Source organism: Alexandromys fortis, unplaced genomic scaffold (genome assembly GCF_014885135.2).
Source record: "Alexandromys fortis isolate MF-2015 unplaced genomic scaffold, M_Fortis_MF-2015_v1.1 scaffold_21, whole genome shotgun sequence".
Classification (NCBI taxonomy): domain Eukaryota; kingdom Metazoa; phylum Chordata; class Mammalia; order Rodentia; family Cricetidae; genus Alexandromys; species Alexandromys fortis.
This window is the reverse complement of record NW_026067905.1, coordinates 16,841,653-16,864,321: the sequence shown is the minus strand read 5'-3', so window position 1 is coordinate 16,864,321 and position 22,669 is coordinate 16,841,653. Positions and strand designations below refer to the sequence as shown.

General features: G+C 44.3%; 1 protein-coding gene across 2 annotated transcripts in view; it reads right to left on the bottom strand.

Moving 5' to 3' along the window:
• Positions 1–22,669, bottom strand: part of CUNH1orf21 (chromosome unknown C1orf21 homolog) — a 198,028-nt gene that overhangs the window by 84,507 nt on the left and 90,852 nt on the right. For both annotated transcript variants that reach the window (XM_050135398.1, XM_050135399.1), the window contains exon 3: positions 2,781–2,875. In XM_050135398.1, the coding sequence (XP_049991355.1) occupies positions 2,781–2,875 (95 nt within the window). The remainder of the gene's footprint in view (positions 1–2,780; positions 2,876–22,669) is intronic.

Genomic DNA, 22,669 nt, shown 5'->3' with positions numbered 1-22,669 from the left:
TTCCCTACAACTATGCCAGAGTCGGATATTATCAAGCTTCAAGGTTTTGCCAATCTTACGGGTGAAAAAATGGTATCATATTTTAATTTATATTTTCCTAATTAAAGTACGTCATATCATAGGTGATACCACCGTACTGGCAGTTAAGAGTCACTGAGTCAAAGAATAAATGTATATGTACGCTAAACATATTATTTTATTTTAAAATACCAAGATGCACATTTCTTTGCCCATCCTTTGTCACCAGAACATGGCTTCTCCTTTCTGTGAGGGACAGCGAGAGAGGACCTCTTTCACTGACCATGTCCTCAAAGCACAGCTGTGATTCCTGTTTGGTTTCTTAAGTGAAGTGAGAAAGGAAAGACCTTGTAAGAGTCTGAATGCAGAAGTCAATTAAACAGTGAGCTTTTAATAACCTGCCTTTATCAGAACTTTTCAAAGCGTTCCATTTAAATTTCACTGTTAACAGCTCGCTCCATGCTGGTATTTCGCTGGTTTGCGTATTATTTAACTAAATTACATAATTACAATGACATTCAACCAGCACAAACCGGTTTGGGAACCAGCACACCTCTGGCTCTTGGAAACACAAAATCAAATGAAATAAAAAGCACAAGTATTTTTAGTGAGCAGCCCACCAGAGAGCCAGGCAAGCATGGCTGGGGAGACAGTACCCTTCCGAAACACACGGAAAACTGGTGTCTCTGAGAGAGTGCGCAGTCCAAGCGGTGGAGAACAACTTCTGTATGATGATGACCTCGTACGGTTTACTGTAAGCCTGTTTATTTATCTATACTTCTAACAGATCAATCCCTTTTCTTGTTTATTTAGAGGTATATTTTATGTATCTGAGATAGGAGTCCTTTTACTGTTTATGATCACAAATGTTTTCCTCCGGGCTCTTACTTATCCTTTACCTATGTCTTGCCCTTATCTACTACTTAAGTCTTCTCCTTATCGACTACCTATGTCTTGTCCTTATCTGCTACTATGTCTTCTCCTTATCTACTACCTATGTCTTGCAACTATTCTGTTTTACAAAAGTATTTCACTTTGATGTCAGGAAAGAAAATGCCTTCTTTACAGATTTTGTTATCTTTGCCTTTATTAAGCAAGGGTCCCTTCGCAGAGACCTCAAATAGTTAAAAGAAAAGTGGAATATGTAGATGTAAACAATGGTAGAAATCAGAATATACTTCTATCTGGATTCATCAGTCATGGAGAACTTAAGCATCTCCTGAGCAATGACTAGGTACATATACTGCTGAGACCAAACACTGACTTAGAAACTAACATAACGGAAACCACTTTTCCCTCTGGAAAGCAGCCTGCTCAATCACAATCAAAGATATCCTTCTCCTCCCCATTCCCATGCAAAAGTCTGCACATTGGAAAACTGCCATTGGAGTATGGACCCTCAGCATCTGGACAAGTAAAGGAGTGGGGGTTGGTATAACCTGTCACACCAATCGGTCAGAATGACCAGAAGTCTCTCCAAGTCTCTCTCCAAGTGTCTAGTGCCAATTCTGATCACAGAGTTAACTAGGAATCTATCAGAAGAGTCAAGGAATTGCAAGGACAACAGGAGAGAGCAGGGCGGTGCAGGGGGAGGGGGATTGTGTTGGCCTCAGCAGGATGAGCAGTGAGGGCAACTCAGTCTCCAGCTTCCTCAGGATCCCAAGAGACAAGCACCATCAAGCAGAGGCACAGAAGGGGAAGCCAAGGACAGGCCGTTCAAGGCAAGCGTCCTTCCACTGAACAGCCCTTCATTTTCACTATTTAAGATATAAATTATTCACTGACATCTACTATTTAGGGCTGTTGTTCACATGTGTAGAGAGAATGATGTAAACAAACAAAAACATCAACAATGAAACAAAAAAACAAAGACTCTAATATCCACTAGAATCCGATGGAAAATGGCAGCCACAGTCGTTAATACTGTGCCGGTCTCTGTGCCGCCGGAGAAGTCACAAAAGTGAGAACAAAACATGCATTAGAAAAAATGTCAGTGAGGCGGAAATACTTAATGCTACACAACATTCTAAAAAATACACCCACTCAACAACATAAGCAAATAATCTACATATAAAATATATGCAAAATATAAACAAACCCCATTTGGTACTAATACAACTGAATAAATGTACTTTCTTAATTATTTTAACCTCTTAAAAGTCAATTAAGATGATAAGTGCCTAAATATTTTATAGAGGTGGGTTGCTGGGGAAGAACGTGCACAGTGATTTGTAACAGAGCAAGAAGCTCTCTAACTTCCTATATTACAATTCCCACAGGAACTCAGATGTGCGACGCCTCTAAAATCATGAATGTGAAGAACAGGATCTTTGGATGGAAACAGACTTTAAAAGCATGTGGTTTTCCTTTGAAAGGCAACCTCCTCATTACACATTTTGAATAACAAAACGAAATGCCTGACCTGAGTCTGTGTTGGGGGCGGGCCCCACCTCTAGTACATCTCAATCCTACATTGGGCTTCTGTGTGTGTGTGTGTGTTTTAATTCCCTTCAACTTGACTTTTAGAAACATTAATAATTTTTCTGTGTTTCCCTGGAGCATTTCTTATCAGGATTAAAAAGGGACCTATTCTGAGACAAACAGGATACAGGGTAAAGGTGCCGCTTCCAGGCAAGCTAAGAATAGCTACAGCGTTTTCAAGAAATCTTGTCCCAGGGTGTGAGCCTCAGCTCAATGTGCAACGCAGGTTTTCTTCCAATTGTCACCACAAGCCATTGATAACAGAGAACTTCAGTTCTTACCAGGTTTTCTTGGTTCCTGGCTGCTATTTTCTGCTCCTCTTCTGCTCCGTTTTTCATGTATTTGACCTCTTCCACGGGTTTGATTCTATACTCATCTGAATGACAAAAAAAGGGGGGGAGGAATTTACTACAATGCAGAAAAGTGTCAGCAAAGCCACAGCTATGCATTAGACCCTTGACCTTGTAGCCTTTACATGTGGCTCATCTGGGACAATCTGGAAGAAGCATGCATAGGCATCTTGGGTCCCTCTGAGTAGGTGTCCTGCCTTGTCTGCACCGCAGACCTTATTCAGTGAGCAAACACTAGATAAGAAGGAGGCTCTTCCACTGGTGGAAGTCTCTAGAATCCAGACACTGGAAAGCACCACACATCAGGAGACTGGGGAGAATGTCTTCCTTCATCCCCGGAGACTATCTGTCCCGAGTGCCTGTAGCGGCAATTCCAGTTCTATGTTTGCACCTTAGTTTTCCACCTTTTGAGCAATACGGTACTGTTTATGACTATAGAGGTGTACTGATGAACAAATAAAGCCAATTGCAAATTGAATTTTTTCTTTCTTATGGCTCTTACATTAAATTTGAATAGTTTGCATGCGTGGGCATCTTGGGTCCCTTTCAGTAGGTGCTCGGCTACTACTATGTAGCCTTTAACCTCTCTAAATTTCCATGCACTGAGGCAAAAGACCAACTAGCTCGAAATGGGCCGGTGAGGCCCCAAGGCTGTATAGTACAGAAGGTTGGAGATGGAACCTAGACTTGTCAATAAGACAACACGAATCTCAATGTCAACATCCACGGTGGGACAAAACTGGGAAAGACAGCAGCCAACGTTCTCCTGTAGGACAGAGATTTGGCGGTGACATTTCCACCAGATTCCTGTCAACAGGAAATGTCTTGGTACATGAAGTTCAAAACCAGGTGTGATTTTGACTCATCTTTGGCCCAACTTGTAAAGGGAGGAAAAAAAAAATCACAGAAATTATGGAATTAGAAAATTTCATCAGCAAACTGCTTTGAAAATGGATGAACTCAGCTCTAAGAAAGCCAGCGGTCTGTTACTAAGAAGGCTTGTATTTCCGGCTAAGAGGTCATAACATACTTTCCTACTGACTGAGCACAATGAGTATATTCCTTCAAATGTCTTGTTCTGGTATTTATAAGACAACTGTCTAACGTGGTTGTACTTTCTCCATCCTGCCTCTAACACAGTATTTCTGAAAACTAGCTATAGTAACACCCAAGACAGTGTGCTAGTCAAATGCTTCTCTCCTCCTCAAGAAGCTAACGTATTTGCATATCGGCGTATAAGAAGACCCAATGTTTGTGACCAGGCCATCTGTGTTTTTTTCCCCCACTTGCCAATTCAAGGTAGATATAGGTTCTATTCGTTTTTCTTTATTCTTATGCTGTGGAATGTTCCCTCACACTGTGTGAAGAGGTGCACTGTGACCGGTTTAATAAAAAGCTAATTGACAATGTTAGGCAGGAGGTGTCGGTGGGACTTCCGGACAGAGAGAGCTCTGGGAAGAAGAAAGGAGGAGTCACCGGTCAGATGTGTTATAAGCAGGATGAGAACAGTGGAGAGGGGTGGCAAGCGAGCGTGTGGAAGAACGTAAACGTAAAAATAGAGGGGAACTTCAGTTATAAGAGCAAGTTAGAAACCAGACTAAAGCTAAGGCCGGGCTGTTGCTATTAATAAGTCTCCATGTCGTTTTTTGGGGGGGGGGGTGTGAGCTGGCAGTGCAAAGAAAAACCTGCCTACCTGCCTACATTTCTAATGTATATTTGTGCATGAGTATGGTGTGTATGTATGTTCATGTGCATACATGTGAAAGCCAGAGGTCAATTTCTGTTGTCTTCCTGTATCTCTCATTGTTTTAGACAGGGTCTCCTGCAGAAACTGAGCTTGATGATTCAGTCAGACCAGCAAGTTCCAGAGTCACCCCATCTCTGCTTCCCTAGCTGTGCAATTACAGGGTGAACCCTCTCACCTGGCTTTTTATACCAGTGCGAGGATTTGAACCCAGGCCAGGGTTTTACCATCTGAGCCATTTCCCCAACCCCATTTGAGACTTGAATACAATTACAGTAATGAGCCTTTCAGGAACACCAAATCTAGAATTATCAAGTTAATATATGGTTTTGAATCTTCAACTATAAAGTAGAAGTATTTCACAGCCCTTTATGATGACCCACGTGCTCACACAACCAAAAAACACAGGAGACTGAGACAGGAAGCTCTTGACTTTGAGGCCAGGCTAGGCTACATTGTAAGTTTGAGGCCAGTCTGGGATGCATAGTAAACACTATTTCAAAATAAAAGAATAAACAAGAGAATACCATACTCTGATTTGATGCTCAGATAAAAAAAAAAGGAAATTAATAATACTAACATATTAAGTACCGGTTACTCATAAGTTGTGAAACAATTGCTAATTTTAAAAGAATAGAAGAATAGATATAATTATGTCCCTGGTATAATAATACAGAGATCAAAATACAGGTAAAAACCACAGAAACTTAAAAATGGGCTGCCCAACTTTAGTTTGAGGCATTAGTGTTTATAAATCAAGGCACAATGACATAATTGCTACGGTTTAACTAAACATACGCATACTTAGTTGAGCCGTCAGCTATAAATATAACATATCACAACCTGGTGGATTCTATAATGTTCTACCCAGGACATTATAGAATGTACCTCATGTAAATCACACCTCATTACAGAACACGAGCAGAGACTTCTGAAAGAGCAGACAGCCCTCTGCACACTGCACAGCACAGGTACTCCCGAGATAGGGCCGCCCTTCTCCTGCCCACTTCCCTCCCCCATCTCGGCCACGATACAACAGTGAAATCACACTCTGAAGCAGCATGGTAAAGTAAACATTCACTCTTTATTTTCTCGGCCCTCCAGGGATCACAAATGAATTGAAAGTAACAGATAAATTATTGATATTTTTCTCCAACGAGAGGGAAAAGCTCCTGGCGACACGACTTTCAACGTAACATTACTTCAAACTCAGGCTTTTTCTTTTCCTTTCCTTTCTTTTTCTATTCCTTTCTTTTCTTTTCATGGAGACTGAATCCAGACCAGTTTAGACAGCAGATAGCTTTGCCGGTGTCGTTAGCATCCTTGCTGTCTGGTCAGGGCATTGTCAGGACAGTACAACGTGACTGAGTACACAGAATGAGCAAGCAACCACCTAAGACTACAAGCCTTTGCACATCAACACTGCCTCTACAACGCACAATGTAAAATCTAGTCTAGCATAAAGCAGGAAGACCTCCAAGAAGCCAAATTTCCTGAAAACAATACTTTAAAATAAAAATGCCTGCCAGCTTTGTGAAGCCTGGTGCCCGAAATGAAGATGGAGTCCATCTGGAGACAGATGATCCAGCAATGAAGATGCCGTGCATTTCCACAGCGATGTGGCCGGCAGGAAAGCCTTCGGGCCTCAGGGTAGGTGAGCCCGGCACTGCGGGTTACAGCAGTGAGACGGTCACATCCGAGATCTATTTCCTTTGGCCAGTGGCCTCAGTCTCCTTCCATCAGAACCCCACACTGTGGACAGCCACTGCTACAAGCCAGAGAGTCCTGAGAGCGGAACAGTGAGGCCACTAGGCGGAGAGCAGAAGCCGGGCCGTCTTCCTGTGCACACCTGATCCATCCTTCCTGTCGTTCTGTTGTCTTGTCAGGTGCCTCATTAAATGCAAGTCAGGAAGCTGACTATTCCCTAGTAAATAGTTGCAGGCTGCCGATCAAAACAGATCTGTGATGGGATTTTTAGCATCTTATTCAAAGGTAACAGCAGAGGGGTGGGGCTTGTTGGGTAGCGGCCAATGATGAAAAGGAGAAATGGGTGTCAGAGTAGGTTCAGGTTTTCACTGTCTTGGAAAGTAGCTGCCATAAGAGCCCTTAATAGCTGGAGTGCCCTTCCCAGACAGGTTCAGAGTTTCCTCCTCAGTCTAGCAAGCTTGTGAAACTTCTGACTTTTAATAATCCTGGAATTAGAAAAGCACCCATATCTTTCTAGTTGATTAAAGTTGGGGTGTTAACGTTTTTTTGGAGATGTTAATTTATTTTTATTTTATACGTATGGGTATTTTGTCTGCAAGTATGTCTTTGTACCACATTGTTTCTATGAGTGGCCTCTGAAGCAGAAGAGGGTGTCAGGTCCCCTAGGACTGGAGTCACAGAGAGCTGTGAGCCGCCTTGTGAGTGCTGGGAATGGAACTTGGGTCCTCTGACCTCTCTAGTCCCAAACCCAGGGCCTTAAAAATACTGTTCTTACTATTAAGGAACCTTTAGCAAGAATATCTATAAACCTTCGGAGACAGCAGTGAGTGTGTGACGGACAGCAACTCAGAAGGGATAATCCACAGCGGAAGAGAGGGCCAGAGACACAAGCACAGACTGTCCTGGCTAAAGACCCTCAGTCGGCAGGAAGCTCACAGCTGCCTTTAACTCTACTTCCAGTGGAGCTGATGACTCTTTCTAGTTTCTGCGGGCACTCACACATGCGATACACACACACACACACACACACACACACACACACACACACACAAATAAAAATAAATAAATCTTTAAAAAACACAAAAAGAAAAGAAGGGTTGATCCTTCCTTATGGCTCTAATGACTGTCAATCATCAGGGATGTAATTTGAAAGCACAAAGGTGTGCAGCATGGGCGTCAAGCTAACCTTTTCTAACAAGGAGACCTGAAACTAAACAACACCCCCCCACACACACACACACATGTGCGCAGGCACCAATGGTCTGCACTTAAAAGCACATGTCTGCACACAAAATACAGAAGAGATGGTTTTCTTTTCAGCTTCCTCCCTCGAAGCCCCTTTAACTTAACAGAACTGAGCCAGGTCACGAATTGTTCAGAAACCCTCACAGTAGGTCTTCGGAGGAGACATGAAGCATTTCCTCTCCTGGTCCTGGGCAGAAGGTTGGAGCTGATGTCAAACAGCCTCTTCTTCAAATGCCTTCCTTCACTCTGTCACTCTGCAAGCCTCCAGTGTGCTGTTTCCCACCCCTGCCTTGCCCCGCCACTGCGGCATTCCACTAAAGGCACATCTACAAGGCCATTCCTCAAACTTCCTTTCCTACAAGCCAAAGAAGGATCTTTAATTGGTGCATTCAAAAGTATGCACCACAAAGGGAGAAGCTGAGGCTAGATGTGTGCTAAGAATGGGAGTGGAGGAAGTCAAGGATAAACCAGTCCTACTTGGCCGTATCTCTTGAGGACTCCACTGAGCCTCCTGAATCCTGGGTCACTGCTTTTAATTAAATTTGAATTTTGTTTTTATTAGATACACCACACTCTCTCCCTTTCTTCTTTTTGTCTTCCTCTTCACTGCCCATTCCCTCCCACTTCATTTTGTACACACTTATAAACAGTGGAGCTGGAACCCAGATATTTCTTCTATCATTGTGTTTTTAAGCTTATCTCTCTTATCATCCTATTTTCTGCAATTTAACAACACTGTGTTCTTCCTTTTGTTGCTATACTTCAGTGAGTGACATCCGTTGGACTGACAGATGTTTAACTGCATCTGTAAAGTGCACAGAATAGTGAAGGTTTTGATCAAGTCAACATATCTTAAGTTCACTTTTACTCATTCTTCATCTGGAAAACACCTATCAATATAAACTACATTCTGGGTTGTGTGATAAGTGATACAGGGGAGATGGGGGAAGTGGATGTAGAAGGTGCCCTAGGAAAATAGCTGTGTGTGTGTGTGTGTGTGTGTGTGTGTGTGTAGGGGGGGAACTGGTGTGCGCCATGGTCTGTATTCTGTCAGTTATATTTTAAATAAATGCTGATTGGCCAGTAGTCAGGCAGGAATTATAGGTGAGACAACCAGACAGGAAGTAGACGCGGGTCAAGGAGACTAGGAGAATTCTGGGAAGGAGGAAGCCCATTCCTCTGCAGTCCTGGCCCAGACACAGAAGAAGCAACATGTGACTGCCTCGCTGAAAAAGGTACTGAGCCATGTGGCTAACATATACTAGAATAATGAGCTAATATAAGTTACAAGAGTTAATAAGAAGCCTGAGCTAATGGGTCAATCAGTTTATAGTTACTGTAGACTTCTGTGTGATTTCTTTGGGACTTAATGACTGTGGAAACAAGGCAGTACAGAAACCCCGACAATAGGGAATGACACATGACTCCTGCTCTGAGAACTGTCTCCTGTTTGGGCATATCCTTCAGCTCAGAGTCTGACAGCATCTCACTGCCACGGTTCACCAAATGGACCCTAAATTTGGAACACTATGCATGAAGTAGATGCGACTGGAGAACTCCTCAACTGCCCTCAAGTCCTGAGTCAGGCAGTTCTTAGCCATGACTTCTGTAATTATACTTGCATAAGGTGGTCTCATCAGTTCAGATATGATGGTTATTACTGAAAATTTTCTAGGGTAGTTATACATGGCCTGCTCCCAAGAAAATCCCTAACACAAGACTTCTGCACAGTCATAGAAAAATTTTGGTTTTTTTTTCCAGAGCTTATATCAAATAATCCTGATAAATAAAACTAATTTCAAAATGAAAGCATTTAAGTTTTAATGATTTAAAGATCTCAGTTGTTCAAAAGTAACAAGGAGAATTGCTTTTGGACGTAAACTTTGTAGATATTGGACATGGAAGTCTACTCGGGAAAAGTACAGATTGTTCGTATTTATAGATGCCTATTAAGATACCACATAACCTAAGTATGTGAATGTCACTAAGATACAAACCCCTTGTGCCGTTCCCATGTTTATTCAATAATGAAACCTAATGCTTGTTTATACTTAAATAAAAAGTAAGTAAAATTCCTCGTAGTGGCAATAATGGCCCTAATTTCATGCAACACTGGCTGTGTTGTTATATGGCAGAGTTTCAGATATGGGCCTGTAACAGAATTTATACATATAAAATATGTTTTATATAAAACCTAGAATAAATACAAACTGACATTCTTTCTCAGGCGAACTATGGAGCAATGACAGACAAATATGAAAAGACACTGTTACAGCGCCACACACGTCCTTCTTTGTATGTAAGACTGCTTTGTATGTAACCCCACCACTACCTGGAGGGCCAGAAACACGAGCTGATTTTCTAATCCGTTTCGGCTGTTCCATCTGCAGTTGCTTCCTCCGCCAACCTTACTCACGAATTTACAGGATGCCTGACTAGTAGGGGAGTGCATGCCATCTAGGGTGAGCTGACGTTCTCTGAAGCTGATGCCCCTACAGACCATGTAGAATGCTGTGACTATAGTGGGACGGAGTGCCGCAAAACCACCACGGGTCCTCTCCATAAACCCTATCCTCTGCTGTATCCGACCGAATAGCTTTGTCATTATTAGGTAACACCATTTGAGATGTCATTATCGCATCATGGACCATTCGCTTCTATCAACTCTAAAAGTAAGGGTAGCATCTGAGACACCCCTTCCCCTGCCTGCTCTAACAAGCCTACCTGATGTCCCCATTCAGTGAATTTGTCAAACATTGAGGAGTGGCTTTGTTTTGTTCTGTGCCTGAAGAAGTCCAAGCATCCTCTGCTCCAGTGGAAAATGTCACTCAGGGTAACTTGATCCTTATGCCACAGTCACGGTCACTCTCATTTGCTTCAGAATAATCTCTTACTCTTTCGGGAACAGGCACTGTATTTTGAGTCAACACTAGACATTCTGCTTAACTAGCATGGCTACCTTCTATTTTGGTAACGGTAGGTGTGTGTGTGTTTGTGTTTGTGTATGTGTGTGTGTATGCATGCACACTTGTATGCGTATGTCTGTGAAGAACCAGAATCTAATGACTATGTCGTCTGACTCAATTCTTTTCACTGGCTCCTGACTTAAGTGAACTTCTGGTAGAGGAAAGACTCTCAGATAATCCCGACAGAATGCAGAGAAATGTTTGTCTCACTTGTCTAGGTATTAGGCGCAGATGGGCTACTGAGATCTGGGGTACAGACTGAGCGGGGTAAGGAGGCTGACCCCAGGAACCAGGCTAGTTTGCACGGCACCGGCACCTGAGCTGCAGAACTAAAGAGAAGAAAACAGACAGATGTAAGGAGAAGCAGGAAGCCCTAAATAGGCTGGTCGGGAGGGAAAGCTGCAGGGCATTCACGAGAAGAATGAGTTTTGAGGTAGTTCAAAAGAAGAACAGGAACAGCCAATGGCAGAAATTCATGGAGGAATAAGTTTCAATGTGTGGTTCATGAATGAGATGGCTTTTCAGGTCTTGGGGGTCATTCAGCAAAAGTTTAAATAGTCTTTCAATGGTGTCAGGTGTTCCTTTAATATGTCTCTGGACTGACGCTGGCTTGCAGGAGCCTGGCTTTACCTGGGTTAGAGAACTATTAAAAAGACCTCGGCAGCCGCGAAGTCATTATTAGAAAGAACGGGAAGAAAACGGATGGAGTCATTTTCGGCTGAAGCAATTCCCAGATACAAGCAGTGTGATTGGACTTTTAAAATGGGAAAACACGTCCAGACGATACTTCATGGTCACATAATACAATCCTTTGCTGTTGAAAAGCATTCCCTGGAACCTGGAAACAACCTAGATGCCCTTCAATTGAAGAATGGATGAAGAAAGTATGGAATATATACATATTAGAGTACTACTCAGCAGTAAAAAACAAGGACTTCTTGAAGTTTGCAGGCAAATGGATGGAAATAGAAAACACTATCCTGAGTGAGGTAAGCCAGACCCAAAAAGAGGAACATGGGATGTACTCACTCATATTTGGTTTCTAGCCATAAATAAAGGACATTGAGCCTATAATTCAGGTTCTTAGAGAAGCTAAATAAGAAGGAGAACCCAAAGAAAAACATATAGGCATCCTCCTGAATATTAACCTTCATCAGGCTATGAAAGAAGACAGAGACAGAGACCCACATTGGAGCACGGACTGAAATCTCAAGGTCCAAATCAGGAGCAGAAGGAGAGCGAACATGAGCAAGGAACGCAGGACCGCGAGGGGTGCACCCACACTGGGACAATGGAGATGCTCTATCGGGAACTCACCAAGGCCAGCTGGCCTGGGTCTGAAAAAGCCTGGGTTAAAACAGGTCTCGCTGAACATAGCTGACAAGGAGGACTACTGAGACCTCAAGAACAATGGCAACGGGTTTTTTATTCTACTGGACCTATTGGTTTCGTGGGAGCCTAGGCAGTTTCGTGGATGCTCACCTTACTAGACCTGGACGGAGGAGGGTTTTCCTTGGACTTCCCACGTGACGGAGAGCCCTGATTGCTCTTTGGGCTGACGAAAGAGGGGGACTTGATTGGGGGAGGGGGAGGGAAAGGGGAGGCGGAGGTGGGGAAGAGACAGAAATATTTAATAAATAAATTAAAAAAAATTTAAAAAAAAAGAAAAAAAAAAGCATTCCCTGCTTGCCCTCACCAGTGAGTCTTGGAAACGAGTGGAGGCAATGTTGGAGTATGAGGGAGGCCTGCCGGCTCCACCCTTCCCTCTGACAAGTCTGTATTCTCCCCACAGGGACGGCACCCTCAGAAGACAGAGGTCACCTCCAGTTTTCTTTGTTCTCCTTCAGGATGCTCTATGGCGGGGGGGGGGGCGGTGCTGGCTGTGGTTTACTTAACCCCATCTTAATCATCTGTCTCCTGCTCCCTTCTCCACCCTTTCCGCTTGGCCATCTACTGCCCCATCTTCCAAGATTCATCTCTCTTGGCTGTTCAACCAGCCCTGATCACCCTCACACAAATCGTCACTGCATCTATGAAGATGTATCTGTACACATCTGTATACAAATACTGTATCCTACTGTAAGACTGTAGAGCACAGCACACTTTTTGCTGAGTACCCTAAAGACTCCTGATGCTGTTGGGGTGGGGCAAGACCAGCAACACGTCTCTCTGGGAGCACCACCCCCTAACCAAGGAATACATTCCGATTAAACCAACAGAGCGTGTCTGAAAACCCCCTTTCACGCTTAGATTGAATGCAAGGAAGCACAACTGGGCTCTGAGACCAGAAGTGACGCTCGCCTTGGGTGTGTGCACCGCTGAGACCTGGACACTCACACAAGCACATCATCACCATCTCTAGTTCTGCTCTGGGCCAGAAACAAATGGAAAAGTGCACAAACATCAACGTATGAGAGTTCTGACCCTACTAATTGCTCAGCCTGGCTCGATACACTTTCTAAATGCTCAGGTGTCTTGGTCATCCCACACTGTGAAGCTTCAGAGGATGCCACTGGTTCAGGGGAAGGTGGGGGGAGCTTGTTGGTGTAAACTGCTACCATTCCCATCCTCATGAAGAAAGCCATGGAGAAGGGTGCAATGATGAAGTCCAGGCTTAACCGTTCTTCACACGAACCCTAAATCTGCCCTGGGGTCCCCATCTGCACTGACAACGCTCGTTCAGACCCCTCCCTAGACTGATGGGGTACAGTGCTAAACCATTCATCTGCTCCCAGTCTCCCACAAACACACACCTGAGTCTCTGCACGGCCCTGGCTGGCCTAGAACTCACTCACTATGTAGACTGGGCTGGCCTCAACTCCCAGAGAGACACTCGCTTGTCTCTGTACCGGAGAGCAGAGATTGAAAGCAGACTCTATTACGCCCACTCTCTGCAGTCCATTCCCCACACAACAGCCAGGACAGTGCTTTTAAAAAACTTCTTTATAATTGTCTTGATTAACATACCATGCTTGCCAATGTCTACAAGTGTTTTTCCTGTATATTTGCACTGTGTGATGATCAAATCAGGGTTATCAGTCCATTTTAAACACCATTTATTTGTGGTATAAAAACATTTAAATATTCGTTATCCAGCTTATCTGAAACACATTATTATTGACTATAGTCACCCTGTCATACCAGAATACCAGATTTTCCTTCTGACTGTGACATTACACCCACTGACACATCCCTTCCTACCCTAGATAATTCTTTAAGCTTTAACACAAAGTCAGACTTCATCCATTGGAAACCCTCTCCTTAGCGTTTCTACCTCATGTAAGACAGAATCCCACATCTTTGCCTTAGCTACTGAGCCTGGCTGCCTCTCCTTACCTATCACCTGGCCACCAGGGTCTCAAGCTTCCTTCGTGGAACACACCAGGAAGTCCTTCGCTTCTGCTCAGGGGCTAACTCCTTGACTTTTCCTGGCCAATGAATATAAACAAGCCATCCTGTCATCTGTTGATCCCCTTTCTCTGTGTATGTGGCCCTGGTCCCTGTCTGACCATGCACATCTGTCTTTCCAGCCAATGCCTAGCTCATCTCCGATGGTGTGGGAAAAACAAGTAGCCATTGTCGAATTACATCTTTTATCTGCTAGCAAAAACCAGGCTTTCTTTTAATAATATTTGCGCAGTTAGTATTTCTTAAATGGGTAATCCTGATTTTTCAGAGCTCGGTTAGAACTAAAAGCACACTGTTTTCTCTCTTAAACGTTGGCACTCTAACAGCTGCACCAAGGAAACATGGTAAGGCAGAGGAAGGGAGTCATTCTACCAAGATATAAAGGCTGTGAAGTAAAGACATTGCTCAAAGGGAGGTAATCAGAAGTAAAAGATTAATGGAAAAATACTGCCACACAGATGACATAATAAATGCAAGGGTGCTTGGTACATTAAAACTAAACTCATACTCAAATATAATTTGAGAATTTCCTCTGTGGTTACATATCAAGATCACTAGTGATATTTATTTAGTAAAACTTAGATATCCATGGCTGGAAGGGAATTCAAATGTAATTTAGTTTGTTTTGAATGTGGTTTTCAAAATGGAAATGCAATGTGGTCTAGATAGAGATTTGAACCTGTGTGGCTTTGTTGCAGCTTGTGGGAATTGTTCAGTCTGGAAGATGTGCTTTCTATAGTCTGTAGATTAGCAATTTCTACTCTGCCCTTACTTTTATAGTTTATGTGTATACGCAACACCTGAGTGCAGTGCCCGAAGAGGCCAGAAGAGGGCACTGCATCCACTGGAATGGGAGTCTCAGGCACTTGTGGGCCACTTAATGTGGGTGCTGGGAATGGAGATCCTATGCAAAGGAAGCAAGTACTCTCAACTACTGAGTTCTCTCTCTGTCCCCACTTTATTTCTTAATGATCATATATAAAAGCTTGTGAAAACATTTTAAATGAAAATTTAGATATTCATATTCACTATATCTTCAAACGTGGGATATGAGTTAAAAGGAAATAGACTGCAAAAGTTATGTTTGTCCCTTAGTCTTCATCCCTCACAGGGGCCCCTTCCCTGCTTATGGCCTTTTTGGCTAAGCTTTTATTCTGAAAAAACCTTAAGAACATTCAAAGATACTTTCTATCCACGTTTAAACAGTAACTGTTAGCTACATGTTAGCAGACATGTATATACATGCTACAACTGTGACGCTAATTATCTGGTACACACATTTTCATTTGGCCCAAGGAGTTCAAGAGCCAGGCGGAGCCTAACATGCAGGTGTAACTCTAGCAATCAACTTCCAACCACAGGTACCTTTGGCTCTTCCTTGGGATCAAGCTGCCTAGAGTCCCGCAGCCAGAGTTGGCTCAAGAGGAAATTACAATAAGAGGCTGTATATTCAGAGCCTTGATGGCACTGTCATCTGAAGAGTCACAGGTCAGCTCTACGAACAGGAGCGGAGCAACGCAGCTATTCCCGGAGCTAGGTTTTTCTCTAGGCAGGGGAGCCTCGCTCAGCTCATTTTACTCTTCTCTCTACCTGCTGGCGCAGCAGACACTGCGGTTTCCCAGCCCAGGTAGCTCACCTGTTATACCATAATACTTCTGTGTGCATTATTCCTCACGACTTTGGAGACTGCCAAGTCCAGGATCTGTGTGCCAGCAGACGTCTGGTGAAGCCGGCTTTCTCACAAACGGTTCCTTCTTCTGTGCCATACAGGGCATACAACAGAGGCCTGCTGTCCTGGGACTCTCTGGTAAGGGTGCTGAGAATGTTCACGAGTGCTGCCTCTCAGGACCTAACTGCCTCCCAACAACATTAAACCGGGAGTTCGAATCTCATCATGTTAACTTGGAGAGGTGCTAAGAACGTTCAGAGCAACAGCATCAGGGCACTGGTGGACACGGTCCTGGTGGAAGTCTGGTCCACAGGACACTTGCTGCCCTTTAGTTCCAGCTTTTGATCCTCAGTTTCTTGCTGAGTGGTTTCTCACACTGAACATTTTCTCTGGTAAAAACAGTTTAAAGACTAAGGGGAATCTGTACCTTGGGTAGCCACTACCAGTAAGCACACATTGCCTTCTCATAGACACTCATTCCCATGGAACACTCTTAACCTTGGAACTAGCCAATCAACACCCCTCGCAGAGGATTATTAGTTTAGGAGCACTTAATTGGTTGGGGCAATTTCCCTCACAGTTTAGAACTCTGTTATCAGAAACACAATTAAACCGCGACACTAATTTATGACCACAAACTGCTCAGCTGAACACGGTTCATAGCCGAAGAACACTGAGGGGAGGGCGGGTGGCTTATAGCTGGTCCGCTACACCACACTCCTGCTGGCTGACGGAGGTGATGTCTCAACAACACTTTACATTATTGGCCTCTTCTTCTGCTGTCCCGCGGGAATGGACGTACTACAGACATCACCCACCATGTCCCGATCTTCCCCTCTGCAGACAGGTGAAGATTCAGGGCTTACCCGCAGCAACGAAAGCAACTTAAAAAGGCAGCAATAGTTCCCAAAGCTTGATGCATGTACAGCCATGCACGTGTGTGTGTGTTTGCACATGTGTACGGGTATGCATCCACATGTGTCTATATGCATTTAGAGGTCAGAGGTCAATGTTAGGTATCTTTCTCAATCACTCTCCCCCTATTTCCTGAGACAGGGTATATCCCTGAATGTGGAGTTCACAGTTCTGACCACACTGGCAGCCAGTGAGTGCCCAGGGACCCACCTGTCTCTATTCTCCAGCACTATCCCTGGTCTGTGTGCGCATGCTGGCATTTCATCAGCTCACCTAGCTATTTCACCAGCTCCCTTGACAGTCTTCATGAGGAAGGTCTGCATGTAACATACAGTGCACAGGCTGCATGCATCACTTCCTTGAAGACACCAGCCATTCACGAAAATACCCGTCAGGTCCAACCCCACAGAAGACAAAGGGCACCCTGTCATATCTTGACTCTTCCGCTTCTGTCGTGGTTAGCGATAATGCAGTTCTGGCACACATGTGAGCCCGAAGTCTAAAATAATTATTTCAGGGTCCATAGTAATCTGAGGTAAGGGTGACCATCTGAGAAATTAGATTCCAATCTTCTAGCCTCTTTTTCTAGCATTTTCCAAACATTTTCAGCGAATTTCCAGATCTGTAATATGATTCTGATATTGTCTGTGTGAGCTTTAGAGTGTTTGGGGGGAAATTGTGTGAAATTCCCAAATACTATAACTCCTTTCCTACTGTGGGATTTTCTAGCCGATTTCTTGCCGATTCGCTCAGCTCCCCAGCCTCCTCTAGACACCACTGTACGCACCGTCTCTGAGCCTTCCGCCTGTACTGTTGCCATGTCTCAGCCCCACCAGCTCTTTTGTTTGTTCATCTCTACGCAGTCTTTAATCACCCTCTGCGTGTGTCCCCCCCTGCTCCTATGACGAGCCCCCCTCTGCAGTATCGCCACAAGACACTGACACTGGACGCTAAGACAGCCATCTGTCACTCATTCATCAGTGCGTTGAAGGCAGAGATTAGGTTGGCCCGTCTGTATGAGCCGTGATGCCTAGCATGGTGTCCAAAGAACGCAGAACAGCCAGCAAATGCTTTGCAGACTGACAAGACATACCGAGGTTTGAATGAAACACACACCAGGGATCAGCCCCCATCTGTTTACCTGAGCAAACATGACTTCGCACAGATCCCCATGGCGCAAAGCTATTTCCAGTCACACTGTACTTTCCTTGGGGAGCAAATCTGCACTGCCAGACAATCCAATGGAAACCCTCTGGAGGGTGGAAACATTTAAATTATACTTATCAGAATAGATAGTTGCGCTGGATAATAAGTGTTAATTATAAATACAAAGAGGAAATTCACATCACCTACAACTGCTGCGAATGTTGATGGGAAACTCCTAAGCACCTTCTTTATGCACTGACACAGAATTTCACAGGCATCACAAACAGTACTTACAGTTGGGTATGGCATCATAGGCTTCTAATCCAAGCAGAGACAGAGGGTTGCCATGACTATGAGACCAACTGGGTAGATCAATGGGCTGTAGGCTAGCTTGGGCTACACTGTGAGGCTCAGAAACCTCCTGCCAGGCCTGATCACCTGGTCCAAGCTCAGGGCCTACACAGTAGAAGGGAAGAATGGACGCCCACAAGCTGTTCTCTGACCTCCACACGTGCACTGTGGCACACACATCAATCAAACAAAAAGCACACCAATAAACAAGTACGTATAATTGGAAACAAAAACTCTTGGTGTACCTTTGTAACTAAGACAAGCTGTATGAAGGCGTCTCTTTCCCCTTCTCACTTTAGAACACATGGAAGGATTGGTGCTACTGCACACATTCTGCTGATGAGGAAGACCTTTGGGCATTCAGGTGTGTACCACATCTGCCTGTCTAGTTAGCCCCTGACAACGCTGCAGGAGCAAAAGGAACACTATTTAAATCCCATATGCACACTGCTATTCTGTGCTCAGAAAAACTGCTCTGGTTTGGCATTACTCATCAGAACAAGAGACAGATGTCTATTCCTGCCCAGTTTGAGGGGGTAAAAACCGCTTTGCTTTGCTTTATTTTGGTGTGTGTTGTGGAGAAGAGGGGGTGAGGTTGGGGGTTATTTATGACTGAGCAGTAGGCCATTTTTCTGTCTGCTTTTATTGGACTTCTGTAAATGTTTCTTCTTTAAATTGCATGGTCACAAATTCAGCCCAGTTTTCAATCAGCACGTTCTTTGCTTTTAGAATTCCTTTTTTTTTTAATTTCTCACATTTACCTTATTTGTTTTGCAAATAATATTCACGGGTTGACAGTTGTCCTAGAACTCCCCTCGGAGTGGTTTGTTTAGTTACTCCACACAGAGAGTTTTAGGTTTTTATGCAGCCAAATTTACCCACTTGTTTTATTGAGATCAGATTTCACAGCATTATATGGAGGACATTTTGCAACCTAAGACTGTAAAAACACTCGCTAGTATCTTTATAGCACGGCTGGCCGGCCAGTGAGTCCCAGTGTTCCTCCTCAGCACAGGCCAGCACAGCTGGCACTCTGGGAAAAAAGCACTTTTCAAAACTTATTTTCATTCTTAGTTTCATGCATGCATGGAGTGGACTTTGTTCATTTCCATCCTTCATTATCCCCATCTCTCTCCAAAACACTTCTTCCCAGAGACTCGCTCCTTACTTCATGCCTTTTGTGTGTGTGTTTAGCGAGGTGTCCTGTATGAGCACACCTAGAAGGTTATTACTGGGGCATGGGCAACTTCCTAGTAGCTACACCACTAAAGAAAGTGCCAACAGAATCTCAGGGAGTGGTGGGGTCTCATAAGCTCCTCCCACTTCCATGGTGAGATGCTGACTGGCCCAGTCATGCACATGACTTGACTTGCAAGTAAACACAGCTATGGTGAGCTCATGCATGCAAGCCTCAGTGTCTTTTTGGAATGTATCTCCCCATCTTCCAACTCCTGCATCCTGTTCACCCTCTCTTCTGTGATTTTTCTCTGAGCCTTGGAGGAATAATACATATATTACTTTTTACATGGGTCGTGAGGATGGAACCTTCTGCATACTTACATGGTAAATGCCTTATGGACTGGGATGGTTTCTTTAGTTCCTGGTCCCTTATCTTACATTTAAATTGTTAGAGTCATCTGAAGGGCCAGTGAGATGACTCAGAGGGCAATGGCACCCGCAGCCAAGCCTGACAACCTGAGTTCTACTTCTGGGACCCACATGGTGGCACGGTGGAAGGAGAGAGCCAACTCCGGCAAGTTGTCCTCTGGCTTCCACATATAGCATAGCTATATATGGCTTCCACCATAGCATGTGTGCACCCACATACATACATACATACATACATACATACATACAATACATACACACACACATTAAGTAAATAAAACTGTAATAGAGTCATCTGGAAATTCCTAATATAAAAGTGAGGAATTCAAGGAATATCTTTTGAAAATAAAATGTGAACTGAAATAATACCTATTTTGTACATCGTTTTAAGTTTTCCTTTAGTTCTGGATGCAGTTCTCTAGTGACAGCCACAGGCGGCATCAGTGCCTGCTTCCTCCTGGTCTCCCTATGGTGCTTCACTAAGAAATATCCTTTCAGAAACATCCTTGGTCCACATGCACGTGAAGAGCTGGAAAATTACAGATTATGAAACACACGTTTCATTTATGTCTGGTAATATGGACTGAAGTCCTCTGAAGGCTCATGTGTTGAAGGCTCGGCTAAGAGGTGGGGCCTGTGGAAGGTGGTTGGGCCGTGATCTATGGACTCATAATTTTTTTATTCATAATTCAATGAAACTACTGAGAGGTGGTGGCAACTATGGGGCAGGGTGTAGTCTGAGGAAGTAGGCTATTGGTCCTTCCTCATTTTCTCTTTGCTTCCTTGTTCTCATGAACGAGCAGTCTTCTCTGCCACACACTTCCACTGCCATGACGGGTATCTGTTCACAGGCCCAGTGAGCTGCAGCCAGCCAGCACCACTTTAAACTGTGAGCCACAGTAAGTCCCTAGACCCTCTACTCCCTCGTGTGCTCTGTCACAGCAATAAAAAGTCAATTCAATAAGTAAAGCACACACTTAACAAGCTGTATAGTGGGAGATTTTTAAAACCACACTTTCACAGACCTGTGTCATCTATCATCTTTATCATTTCTAAGACACATCCTTCGTCTCATTTCACACACACACACACACACACACACACACACCTACACACACACCACACACACACCCCTCATACACACACACAAACCACACACACACCACACACCACACACACACACCTCATACACACACATACACCACACACACACACCACACACACACACCACACACACACACACACACACACACCACACACACCACACCATACACATACAGACAGAAGTCAAGACAGAAAAGGGAACAAACCGTCATAACACAAATACTTAGAAATCTCAAATAAAAGATAAGGATCAACCGACTATTGGAACAGTTGCTCAAATTGGATCAATCTGACATCTGTAAGAAAATGATAAGGATTCTCCCAAGTTTAATCGCAGAGGACCGACCGACAACTTTCAGAAGTTACAGCTGCACACAGAAGAGGCTGCCAACGGGATGCCGGGGACCACTCAGTGCTTATCGTGCGTCACCATGCAACAACGCGTCTAAGGCCCACAACTCCATGGCACCCCACACACTGCACAGAGGAGGACCTAAGTCGCCAGCCTGACAAGTCCATGTGTCTGCAGGGAGCCAGTTTACCAGATTCCACAGCTCTGTGGACGACGTGACGGTGTTTCAGGTCCACCGAAAATACCCTAATTACCACAACAGACTCTCCAGACATCCTCGTTTAACAGCCAAGGCTGAGGTAAAGCAGGCAATTAGCAATCACTTCCCCCAAAGCTCCAAAGGCTGGTTTAGATCTAATGCTTCCCAACAGATAAGCTTATTCGTGAAGAGGGAATCTCCTCAGTCCAGCTACCCTCCTCATTATACAAACAAAGCCACGTCTTTAGTCAAGTGACCAAGGAGGGCTCTTAGTTTCAAGCTCCTCTCTTACACAGAGGCGATAGTGGTAACAGCTGCATGAACAAAGCCTCATCAACTGTATGCCAGAGTCCAACACTGTGTGTGATGCCTTGCGATCATTCAGTGGCAAAAGCAGCAGCCACACTCGAGCCCTAGGTGCTGGATTCTACATAGGAACTCCAAAAATTCCGTGAAGCCAACCTGCCAGGCGGGTGATGCTAGGTGGAGATTGTCTAGATACAGGCAGATGCCTCGGAAACTTCCTTTTGTTACACCAGCCAGGATTCCAGGAAGAAGCCAGTTTCAAATCCTTTGATGTCATTTGGGAAGGAAACACTGAGAATTGCCAAGGGTGAGGAGACGCTTCCCCTTCCACTCCTGCTGATGAGTCACTGTCTTAGACTCCCCCCAGCTCCAAGCGAGCCTTGGCTGCAGCTCCAGCGGGACACACAGAACACTGGAAGCTGCCAGAAGCACCAGCAGCTTCTCTTCTGCCTTGCACAGGGCCGAGCTCACTTCACTGCAGCCAGAGGGATCCAAGCAGCTGCAAAAACTTGACAAGACTCTTGGAGGGGCAACTGAGTACCTAAAGGTCTTCCCCTGCTTCCCGAGTGCTGGGATTAAAGTGTGCCACCACTCCTGGCCTGGACTCTTGGCATTTCTAGTGGCTGCATGAAAAGTAAGCAGGTGCACATAATTTTAATAATGCAATCTACTTAATCTGGAAGACCTAAATCATCATTTTAACATGTGAGCAGTAGTAGAATTTTTAATGAGCTATTTTATATTATTTTCCACAGTAAGTCCTCATTTTGTACAAAATGTACAAGCATCTCGGGCCTAGCGACATCACCCACATGCCAGAGCCACGTGCGGCCAATGGCTACTGTACCACACAAATACACATTCTCCTCTCTGTAATTATTGCAGGAGCAAAGTGTCCTTAATGAAGCTTCACTTTGTACAATCAAAGTTATGAGGGATATACAATGAATTATTACTTTGCCTCCCACTGATTTGCATTTCTAAATACATCAGGAAGCATTTTATCATTTAATCTTCATCACTGCCCTGAGAAATTGGTCCCTACAGAGTTTTAGACAGGTTACAGACTGGTGTAAGAGTATCTCCCTCCCTCCCTCCCT